The 12,719-nt window shown below is 40.0% G+C and overlaps 1 protein-coding gene across 1 annotated transcript in view; it reads right to left on the reverse strand.

The window, feature by feature from the left end:
• The window catches only part of L2HGDH (L-2-hydroxyglutarate dehydrogenase), a 67,322-nt gene that overhangs the window by 53,118 nt on the left and 1,485 nt on the right, over window positions 1-12,719 (reverse strand). Inside the window, 2 exon segments of the mRNA XM_017849501.1 lie at window positions 3,769-3,920; window positions 4,666-4,781. Of these exon segments, the coding sequence (XP_017704990.1) occupies window positions 3,769-3,920; window positions 4,666-4,781 (268 nt within the window).

Genomic DNA, 12,719 nt, shown 5'->3' on the forward strand with positions numbered 1-12,719 from the left:
AGACAGGATTTTGCTCTTATTGCCCAGGCTGGAGTGCAATGACACGATCTCAGCTCACTGTAACCTCTGCCTCCCAGGTTCCAGCAATTAATTATCCTGCCTCAGCCTTCCAAGTAGCTGGGATTACAGGAATGTGCCACCACACCCAACTAATTTTGTATTTTTAGTAGAGACGGGGTTTCTCCATGTTGGTCAGGCTGGTCTCAAACTCCCAAACTCAGGTGATCCTCCCTGCCTCAGCCTCCCAAAGTGCTGGGATTATGGGCATGAGCCACCACACCCGGCTGGTGGGATGACTGTTTGAGCCTGGGAGGTCAAGGCTCCAGTGATCTGTGATAGTGCCACTATATTCCAGCCTGGGTGACAGAGCGAGACTCTATCTCAAAAAATAAACAAACAAGCAAACAAAACCAATATGCTCCTAAATGACCGGTGAGTCAATGAAGAAATTAAGACGGAAATTTAAAAATCTGTTGAAACAAATGAAAATAGAAACACAACATACCAAAACCTTTGGGAAACAGCAAAAGCCGTACTAACAGGAAAGTTCATAGCTATAAGCACCTACATCAAAAAAGGAGAACTTCATATAATCTAACAATGCATCTTAAAAAACTAGAAAAGCAAGAGCATACCAAATTCAAAATTAGTAGAAGAAAAGAAATAATGAAGATCAGAGCAGAACTAAATGAAATCGAAACAAAGAAAACAATACAAAAGATTAATGAAAGGTTGGTTTTTTGAAAAGATAAACAGAATTGACAAACTTTTAGTCAGACTAAGAAAAAGAGAAGACTCAGATAAATAAAATCAGAGATGAAAAAGAAGACATTACAATCAATACCACAGTAATTCAAAAAATTATTAAAGGCTACTATGACCAACTATATATGCCAATAAATTAGAAAACTTAGAAGAAATGAATAAATTCCTGGACACATACAACCTACCAAGATTGAACCATGAAGAAATCCAAAACCTGAACAAACCAATAACAAGCAATAGGATCGAAGCCATAATAAAAAGTCTCCCAGTAAAGAAAAGCCCAGAACCTGATGGCTTCACTGCTAAATTTTACCAAACATTTAAAGAAGAACTAATACCAAACCCTACTCAAACTATTCCATAAAATAGAGGGGGAAATATTTCCAAACACATTCCATGAGGCTGGTATTACCAATACCAAAACCAGACAAAGACACATCAAAAAAATGAAAACTATAGGCCAATATCCCTAATGAACACTATACAAAAATCCTTAACAAAATATTAGCAAGCTAAATTCAACAACACATTTAAAAGATCATTCATCATGACCAAGTGGGATTTAACCCAGGGATGCAAAGGATGGTTCAACATATGTAAATGAATCAATGTGACACATCGTATCAACAAGATGAAGGACAAAAACCACATGATCAGGCCAGGCGTGGTTGCTCACACCTGTAATCCCAACACTGTGGGAGGCCGGGTTAGGCGGATAAACAACAAAATACCAGTCATCCTTAAAAAAGGAGAAAATCTTTAAGATAATGAGAAATACGTAAGATAATATCCTCCATGTTCATCTCTACTGTCACAAATGGTCCATGCCACAAATGACAACAGAGATGAACCTGGAGGACATTATCTTAGGTGAAATAAACCAAGCACAGAAAGATAAATGCTGCATGATCTCATTTATATGTAGAATCTCAAAAAGTTGAACTCACAGAGGTAGAGTGGAATGGTGGTTACCAGGGGCTGGGGGCGGCAGGGAGGCAGGGGTGGTATGGAAAGACACTTGTTAAAGGACACAAAATTTCAGTTAAGTAAGAGGAATAAGTTCAGGATATCTGTTACACAAAATGTTGACTATACTTCTGAAGACTGCTCAGAGAGTAGATTTAAGACTTTGCATCATAAAAAAAAAAATAAGTATGGAAGGTAATGCATATGTTGGTGAGCTTGATTTAGCCATTCCACAATGTACACATACTTATTGAGACAGAGTCTCACTCTGTTGCCCAGGCTGGAATTCTGTGGTGCGATCTCAGCTCACTGCAACCTCTGTCTCCCAGGGTCAAGCAATTCTCGTGCTTCAGCCTCCCGAGTAGCTGGCATCGTAGGTGTGTGCTACCACAGCTGGCTAATTTTTATATTTTTAGTACAGATGGGGTTTCACCATGTTAGCCAGGCTGGTCGCAAACTCCTGACCTCACGTGATCCACCTGCCTCAGCCTCCCAAAGTGCTGGGATTGCAGGCAGGCGTGAGCCACTGTGCCCGGCCCACAATGTATACATACTTCAAAACAACATGTTGTACATGATAAATATATACAGTTTTTGTCAATTAAAAAATAATTTTAGGCCAGGCACAGTGGCTCACATCTGTAATCCCAGCACTTTAGGAGGCCAAGGCAGGAGGAGTGCTTGAAGCCAGGAGTTTGAGACCAGCCTGGGGAACAAAGAAAGATCCTGTCTCAACTTTTAAATAAGAAATAAAGTTATAAAGTAATAATTTTAATTTTGTTTTTTAAGACAAGGCCTCGCTCTGTCGCCCAGGCTGAAGTACAGTGGCACGATCACGGATCGTTGCAGCCTCGATCTCCCAGGTTCAAGCAGTCCTCCCACCTCAGCCTCCCAAGTAGCTGGGACTACAGGTGTGCACCATCGCACCTGGCTAACTTTTTAAATGTTTTGTAGAGATGGGGTCTCACTATGTTGCCTGAGCTGGTCTCAATCCCTTGGGCTCAAGTGATCCTCCAGCCTTGGCCTTCCAAAGTGCCAGGATTACAGGCATTAGCCACAGTATCTGGCTAATATTTAGAAAATAGAACTGTTTTCTAAAAAGGAAGAAATAAAAGACACTCAACATCATTATCACTAGGGAACTGCAAATCAAAACTTCCACTAGGATGGCTAAAATAAAAAAGACAAATCAAAATAGATGTTGGCAAGAACATGGAAAATTGGAATCCTTATTAATTACTGGTGGGAATGTAAAATAGTACAGAGCTTTGGAAAACCATTTGGCAGTTCCTCAAAATGTTAAACATGGAGTTACCCTGACAACCAGCAATTCTACCCCCAGGTATATATCCAACATAAATGAAAACATATGTTCACACAAAAACTTGTACATGAATGTTCATAGCAGCAGTATCCATAGTAGCCAAAAGGTGGAAACAATCCACATGTCTATCAACTGATGAACAAATAAACAAAATGTGGTATATCCATACAATGGAATATTGTTCAGCCACAAAAGGAATGAAGTACTGATTCATGCTATAACATGGATGAACTTTGACAACATTATGCTAAGTGAAAGAAGTCAGCACAAAAGACCACATAGTACATGAAAGTATTTATATGAAAAGTGTAGAATAGGCAAATCCACAAAGACAGAAAGTGGTTGCTAGGGCATCAGGGGAGGTGGAAATGGGGAGTGACTGTTAATGGATATGGGGTTTCTTTTTGGGGTGATGAAAAAGCCTAAAATTAAATAGTGGTGATGATTGCTCAGCTCTGTGAGTATACTAAAAACTGATCTGTGCACTTTAAAAGGGCAAAATGTACGGTACATAAATTATATGTCAATAAAACTTTTATTTAGAAAATTACATAAAGTCACATCATCTTTTTTTAGTTATTCCCTAAGATTAGATTTCAAAAATTACATAGATACAAAGAAACAAAATACCACATTTAAAAAAAATGTAATATTAAACATCACTAAGAAAATGCTAGTTGGAAATTAGTCAAGGCTCTGGTAAAATGCCATACCTTGCCACACTGCTTGTAGGAAATTCCCTTTTGCTGACAGTATTCATAGAGAAGGGCTGCACCTTGTACACATAATTTGGCTTTCAGAGACTCAGGTTTATAATAAATTCCACTATGTATGACACCACTGTTATGTCCAGTCTGGTGAACAGCTACAGAACAAGACAAACAGGGTATAAGAGTAAGTACATGATTCATACAAAACATAAGAGGTAAGAGAACGAACTAATAGTTGAAGCTGTTAGAGACCACATCATGTAAAATTCTGCCTGAATTTGTTCAGATCACTGGTAGCTTCTTCTCACAGCCATCCCTGGTATCCATGTCACATCCCTCCAGTCCGTCTCTTGATTTCAACTACACCTTTGGTGCACAAACTTACCTCTCATTACCAGCACACCACACTTCAGGGGCCCATTATGTCTCTTTGCACTCTGCCTTGGGGCCTCTGCTAACTTTTTTAGAGAAGGGCACAGGGTGCTCAACATCACCAGCAGCAATCCTCAACCAATAGGGACAGGAGCTGATGGATACGTGAGCACAATCCTGGGAGACATTATACTGCTCCTCAGAGGTTCCGGTAGAATCAAGCTCACCACAGCAATCTTGATGTGTTCTCATGTCTTTTCCTCCTTCCCTGTCTTACTTTTCTCACCCCCTCACTCCTGTTTCCTCAGATAATACCTCAAATAAATAACCTATAAACATGTCCTCTTTGTCCCACACTGTGCTTTAACCTCTCAAATAAACAACCTATAGCCATGTCCTTGTCCTACACTCTGCTTTTAGAACACAAACTAAGATACTAACACTGACATTCAGCATGAAAGATTCAGAATAGACAAAATGAGCAGATGCCAAAGTAAGCCCAAAGAACAACTTAGATTATATACATACCTAAATCTTTCTCCTTTTCCAGAACACCAATAGAAAGTGATGGATGTCGCAGGATGAGTGCTCTGGCAGAGGCAAGCCCCACAATTCCGCCACCAACAATGACTATATCAAACGAGCTTCAAAAGAAAGTCATCTTTAAAGTAATGTATATTTACAGTAGACCTTGCCAAACTTCACATGCATAATTTTCATCATCAATGGACAATTAAACTATTAATTTGTAATCATTAAAATGTACTGGGCAGCCAGGCGTGGTGGCTCATGCCTGTAATTCCAGCATTTTGGGAGGCCAAGGCTGGTGGATCACGAGGTCAAGAGATCGAGACCATTCTGGCCAACATGGTGAAACCCCAACATTACTAAAAATACAAAAATTAGCTGGGTGTGGTGGCGCACGCCTGTAGTCCCAGTTACTTGGGAGGCTGAGGCAGGAGAATCACTTGAACCTGGGAAGCGGAGGCTGCAGTGAGCCGAGATCGCACCACTGCACTCCAGCCTGGCGACAGAGCAAGTCACCATCTCAAAAAAAAAAAAAGAAAAAAAAAAAGTATTGGGCCCTGTGCTATTTGGTTTCACATGTATTTAAAACATAAAATAAAATAAAATAAAATAAAACCCTTAAAAGTTATACGAATCAAAGCTGGGTGTGACGGCTCATGCCTGTAATCCCAGCACTTTGGGAGGCCAAGGCAGGTGGATCACTTGAGGTTAGGAGTTCAAGACCAGCTTGGCCAACATGGTAGAACCCCATCTTTACTAAAAATACAAAAATTAGCTGGGTGTGGTGGCAGGCACCTGCAATCCCAACTACTTGGGAGGCTAAGGCTGGGGAATTGCTTGAACCTGGGAGGCAGAGGTTGCAGTGAACCGAGATCATGCCACTGCACTCCAGCCTGAGAGACAGAGCCAGACCCTGTCTCAAAAAAAAAAAAAAAAAAAAAAAAAAAAAGTTATACGCATTAAAAAAAAACCCTCAAAAGTTATACACATCGCTGGTCAGCAGGGTAATCAACTACGGCTTACTGGCAGGCAGGATAGCTGGTTGCCCAATCTGCTCTATACTTCCATAGCACAGCAGCCGGGCTGGTTACATAAGTGACTGCAGTCATGCATTGCTTAACCATAGAGATAGGTTCTAAGAAATGCATTGCTAGGTGATTTCATTGTGCAACATCACAGAATGTACTTACACAAACCTAGATGATATAGCTTACTGTACACCTAGGCTATATGGTATAGCCTATTGCTCCTAGACTGCAAGCCTGTACAGCAGGTTACTATATTGAATATTGAAGGCAACTGTAACACAATGGTAAGTATCTGTGCATCTAAAAATGTGTAAATATAAAAAAGGTACAGAAAAAAACTGGTATTATAATCTTTGGTATCACCACGGTACATGCAGTCTGCGGTTGACCAAAACGTTGTTATGCAGTGCATGAGTATATTTTGTGTTAAGCATACTCATGATTCTACTACTTATCCTTTTAAAATTCCAATGTAGTATTCTTGACAATGCATTAACACATTAAAGCTTTAACACTTTAGTGTGCAAGAATTTTTACATGTTTTTCTTTGAGAAGGAAACAACTCTGAGAAAATAAACCTTGGGGCAATAATTGGTCCAGAAATGAGCTTAGGAACCACAATCTTTGCCATGGCAAACCCTGATTATACAACCATTTACAAAATTTAGAACAGGCATGTATAATTTATATAACTCTGCAATTAGAAGCTTAAAAGATTACCTTTAACACTGACCTGATGGTCAACAAATATGGATCTTCTAGGAACAGCAGATAGAGGGAAATTTCAGAGATTAGGGCCTTTCTTTGAAAAGTGACCCAAGTTTCAATTTCAAAATCCTTAGCAAAGCACATCAATTTGATTAGAATTGTTACCACATCTATGGCTACATCTGGAACCAGAAACAGATACCTAGACAACTAGGAACTAACATGTAAGCTTGATAAATCAAATCCTACATCTTAAATTAATTTGGGGGTCATAAGTGGATAAAGTTCCCTCGGTCAGAGCATAAGCCTCATAACTTAAACAGGGAGAACCTCCAGGTGATGCTCAGCAGGTGGTTCTCCTGCAGCAGCTTTAGATAGGATAAAATGGTTGTCAAGGATGGTGAATGACACCCACATTTAAGAAGAGAGGGTATAAAAAGAGCAGCATAAGCAAAATGGGATTCTGGGTCCACTACATTAATACTAGTTATTGGCAAATGCTTACAGTGGTCAACTAAAAAATTACTAAATGATCAGAGTGTATTTGGAAGTCCAAGCCTTTAAACAGGTTTTTAAAAACATAAGTTCAGTAGATAAAGCATTCACATTCCACTAGAGTTACTTCACTGATTTACAGCCATTGACCCTTTACACAACTGTCACAATAAACAGATGTTTTATGGATTCTAAAATATCCTGGCTTTTAAGAATTCCAGAAGAATAACTATTGTTAAGATAGGCTTTTTATTTTTCAAAACCTCTATAATCTTCCACTAAGGTAGGTATTCAAAACATTTACAAATACTTAAGATATTTGTATGTGTATTACTTAATCGTATTTTATATATAGTCATCCCTCAATACCCACAGGGGATTGGTTTCAGGACTCCCATGGATACCATGGGAAATCTGCATATGTTCAAGTCTATTATATGAAATGGCACAGTATTTGCATATAATCTACACCCATTCTCCAATATACTTTAAGTCATCTCTGGATTACTTATACTACATAGTACCATGTAAATGCTATGTGAATAGTTGTTATACTGTATTTTAAATTGTGTTATTTTTTATTGTTTTTTCCAAATATTCTGATCCATAGTTGGTTGAATCTGCAGATGCAGAACCCACAAAAACGAGGACCGACTGTTTTGACCGACTGTTTTTTTTTGTTTTGTTTTTTGGTGAGACGGAGTCTGGCTCTGTCACCAGGTTGGAGTGCAGTTGCATAATCTCGGCTTATTGCAACCTCCAGCTCCTGGGTTCAAGTGATTCTCCTGCCTCAGCCTCCTGAGTAGCTGGGACTACAGGTGTGTGCCACCAGGCCCAGCTAATTTTTATATTTTTAGTAGAGACGGGGTTTCACCATGTTGGCCAGGATGGTCTTGATCTCTTGACCTCGTGATTCGCCCACCTCGGCCTCCCAAAATGCTGGGATTACAGGCATAAGCCACTGTACCTGGCTGTATTTTTTTAATTTATCAAGTTGATATCTACATCAATTACATGGCAGTGTGTATATAAGAGAGACAACTTTCATACTGTTTTTGTTTCTTACTTTCAAGTTCAACTATGATACTTTGCTTTGCCTTCAAGCCTCACTTTTCTGTAAAAGGTAGCATAACCTTGGCACTTACACGGGTGGTCTTGACTTCCATCATAATGTTTCTCATGCTTGTTGCCTTTTGTTTTTTTGGGTTTTTTTGTTTTTGTTTTTTGGTTTTGTTTTTTTTTTTTTTTTTTTAGATGGAGGCTAGTGATTGAATGTTGATGTTCTAAAAGTTGACTTTGGCTGCTGTGTGTTGGTGGATGGGGGCAGTAGAGTGGGAGACCAGTAATAGTGATTGTGATTTCTTGTGAGTCATGTAGACAGTTCTTTTCGGAAGCTTTTCTTAAGGTAAGAAAAAGCGGGGCTAGTGTAAGTTTTGTTTATACTGAAAATGTTTAACAAAATTTTGGAGTCAGGGTCTCACTCTGTTGCCCACACTGGAGTGGAGTGGCATGATCTCGGCTCACTGCAACTTCCCACTCCCAGGTTCAAGCGGTTCTCCTGCCTCAGCCTCCCTAGTAGCTGAGATTATAGGTGAACACCACCATGCTGGGCTAGTTTTTGTATTTTTAGTAGAGACAAGGTTTCACCATGTTGGTCAGGCTGGTCTCAAACTCCTGATCTCAGGTGATCCAATCGCCTCGGCCTCCCCAAATGCTGGGAATACAGGCATGAGCCACTGCACCTAGCCCCTTGCTGCCTTTTGATAATTATAACACAAAAGCTTTTGGGGAGGTAGACCTTCCACTTAGAATTATTACCTTGGTACAGATTCCCAGCCAATATATTGGTTTTGCAGATTATATTACAACCATCAATAAACTCTTCTTATCTTCAAACATAAAACTATCATACTGAATATGCTTTTTTCAATTACATGTGCCACCCTTCACTCCCCCTCCTCAAATCTGAAGAATCACTGTTTTATCCAGTGACACAAAATCATTGAAATATGTTTCACAAACTAAAGCACAAATCTCCAAGCATCCACTACGGAGAAAGATGAACAGAACAACAGTCATAGATGAATACTGGAGGGCAGTTGCAGGCCAAGCTAACCATGGAGGCTGAAACGGACATCTTTCTCTACAACTCACTTAATCTCAGGTTAACCCCAATGAATGGTTTAACAGATAATTTTCTTAATCTTTTTATGGAAAAGTTCATACTTACACAAAGTCAGACAAAATAGTTCAATGAAGCCCCATATATACATCACCCAGCTTCACTAATTATCAACTCACAGCAAATCTTGCTTCTTCTATACTCTATTTCATCCCCTCCTGTAGTATATTATTTTGGTGCAAATCTTAAACACCACATTATTTCATCTGTAAATATTTCAATGTTATTTCTAAAAGGCATCTCTAAAAACACACACTACCATTATAGTTAAAAACATTAACACGAAATTTTTTATATCACCAAATATTCACTTTAAAATTTTCAGGAAAAAATAGGGCAAAATCTTGGGACTTAGAGTTGACATCAAAAACATGATCCATAAAAGAAAAAAATAGATAAAATGGACTTTATTAAAACGTAAAACTTTTGCTCTGCAAAAGACTCTGTTAAGAGGATAAAAAAAAACTAAGAGATTGGGAAAAAAATACTAGCAACTGCATATCTCCCAAAGGACTCATACATGAAAGAACTCTCGAAACAAGCTATTTAGAACATAGGCATGCCAGGCGCGATGGCTCACGCCTTTAATCCCAGTACTTTGGGAGGCCACAGCGGGCAGATCACCTGAGGTCGGGAGTTTGAGACCAGCCATGCCAACATGGAGAAACCCCATTTCTACCAAAAATACAAAACTAGCCAGGAATGGTGGTGCATGACTGTAATCCCAGCTGCTCAGGAGGCTGAGGCAGGAGAATCGCTTGAATCCAGCAGGCAGAGGTTGCAGTGAGCCGAGATCACGCCACTGACTCCAGCCTGGGCAACAAGACCGAAACTCCTTCTCCAAAAAAAAAAAACGTGGGCAAAAGATATGAACAAACATTTCATCAAAGAGGACAGATATACAGATGGCAAAGAAGCACATGAAAAGATGTTCAATACCATTAGTCACTGCATTGTTCAAACACCACTGCATCAGAGAAATGTAAATAAAAACCACAATGAGATATCACTGTATCTCTATCAGAATGGCTAAAATTTAAAAAGTGATAACCCCAAATGCTGGTGAGAATGAAGGGAAACTGGATTACTCACACACAGCTGGTGGGAATGTAAAATAGTACAGCCACTCTGAAAGAGTATGGCTGTTTCTTAAAAAAAAAAAACTAAACATGGACTTACTACATGACTCAGCAACTGCATTCTTGGGCATTTATTCCAGAGAAATGAAAACTTATGTTCATACAAAAACCTGAACATGAATGTTCATAGTAGCTTTATTCATAGTAGCCAAAAACTGGAAGCAGCTCAGATGTTTTTCAACCAATGCTAAATGGTTAAACAAATTGTGATGTATCCATACCATGGAATTCTATTCAACAATTTTGAAAAACCCGCTATCAATACAGGCGACACCTTGGATGGATCTTAAGGACATTATGCTGTGCGAAAAAAGCCAGTCTCCAAAGGCTTGTTTTGAGAGTTCTTTAGGTATTTTAAGTAATAGTCCTTTGGGAGATATGCAGTTGCTGGTATTTTTTCCCAATCTCTTGGTAGTTTTTTCATCCTCTTAACAGAGTCTTCCGCAGAGCAAAAGTTTTTCATTTTGATGAAGTCCATTTTGTCCATTTTTTTCTTTTAGAGATCACGCTTTTGATGTCATCTCGAGGTCCAAAGATTTTGTCCTTTTTCTAAAAGTTTTATGTAAATATTTGGTGATAAAAAAAATTTCAGGCCGGGTACAGTGGCTCATGCCTATAACCCCAACACTTTGGGAGGCTGAGGCAGATGGATCACCTGAGGTGAGTTTTGAGACCAGCCTGGCCAACACGGTGAAACCCCATCTCTACTCAAAATACAAAATTAGCTGGGCATGGTGGCACATGCCTGTAATCCCAGCTACTCAGGAGGCTGAGGCAGGAGAATCACTTCAACCCAGGAGACAGAGGTTGCAAAGAGGCGAGATCATGCCATTGCACTCCAGCCTGGGTGACAGAGCGAGACTGCGTAAAAAAAAAAAAAAAAAATTTAGATTCACAGTTGCCAAAGGAAGAATGGAGAGGAAGGTGTGAGTATAAAGAGATAGGTAACACAACAGATAACCTTGTGGCAACAGAATATTTTTATACCACCTTTTTTTTTTTTTTTTTTTTTAAGAGAGTCTTGCTCTGTTGTCCATGCTTCAGTGCAGTGGTGTAACCACAGGTCACCACACCTTCAACCTCCTGGGCTCAGGTGATCCTCCTGCCTCAGCTCCACAAGTGGCCAGGACTGCAGGAGCCAGCCACCACACCTGGCTAATTATTTTTTAATTTTTGTGTAGACCAGGGGTTTTGCTGTCTCCCTTTGTTGCCTAGGCTAGTCTCCAACTCAGGCTCAACTGATCCTCCCAACTCGGCCTCCCAAAGTGCTGGGATTATAGGCCTGAGCCACCATGCCTGGACACATTTTCATATCTTAATTGAGGTGGTAGTTACACAAATTCATACATATGATTAAACTGCATAGAACTACACACACACATACACACACACACACGAATACATGTAAAACTGATGAAAGCTGAACAACGTCCATGGATTTTGCCAGTATCAATTTCCTGGTTTTGATATTGTACTACAGTTATGTAAGACGTTTTCATTGGGGTAAATGGGGTGAAGGGTACATGGGATCTCTTTGTACTGTTTATTTTTATTTTTTATTTTGTAGAGATGGGATCTCATATTTTGCCCAGGCTGGTCTCAAACTCCTGGGCTCAAGTGATCCTCCTGCCTCAGCCTCCCAAAGCACTGGGATTACAGGCCTGAGTCACCATGCTTGGCCTGTACTACTTTTGCAACTTCCAATGAATCTATAATTATTTCAAAATAGAAGTATAGATCAGGCACAGTGGCTTACACCTGTACTGTCAGCTCTTTGGGGGGCTGAAGAGGGAGGTTCACTTGAGGTCAGGGGTTCGGGACCAGCCTGGGCGATGTCTCTACAAAAAATAGGAAAATAATTAGCTGCCTGTGGTCCCAGCTTCTGGAGGGCAGAAAGAGTTGGGGAGGGGGGCTGAGGCGGGAGGATCACTTGAGCCCAAGAGGGTGGAGGCTGCAGTGAGTTATGATTGTGCCACTGCAAACCAGCCTTGGTAACAGAGTGAGATCCTAACGCCAAAAATTTTTTTAAAAAACATTTTAAGTATAAACAAAACTTTCACTAGCCCTACTTTTCTTTCCTTAAGAAAAGCTTCCCAAAAGAACTGTCTACATGCCCCACAAAAAATCACAATCACTATTACTGGTCTCCCACTCTACTCCCCCCATCCACCAACACGCAGCAGCCAGAGTCAACTTTTACAACATCAACATTTAATCGCTAGTCTCTTCTTTCTTTCTTTCTTTTTTTTTTTTTTTTTTTTTTTTTTTTTTTTTTTTTTTTTTTTTGCGAGACAGAGTCTCGCTCTGTTGCCCAGGCTGGAGTGCAATGGCGCGATCTCGGCTCACTGCAATCTCCGCCTCCCAGGTTCAAGCGATTCTCCTGCCTAAGGCTCCCAAGTAATTGGGATTACAGGCGCCCACCACCACGCCAGGCTAATTTTTTAAATATTTTTAGCAGAGACGGGGTTTTGCCATGTTGGTTAGGCTGGTCTCCAACTTCTG

This window comes from Rhinopithecus bieti, unplaced genomic scaffold, assembly GCF_001698545.2.
Source record: "Rhinopithecus bieti isolate Rb0 unplaced genomic scaffold, ASM169854v2 scaffold_29928, whole genome shotgun sequence".
Taxonomy (NCBI): domain Eukaryota; kingdom Metazoa; phylum Chordata; class Mammalia; order Primates; family Cercopithecidae; genus Rhinopithecus; species Rhinopithecus bieti.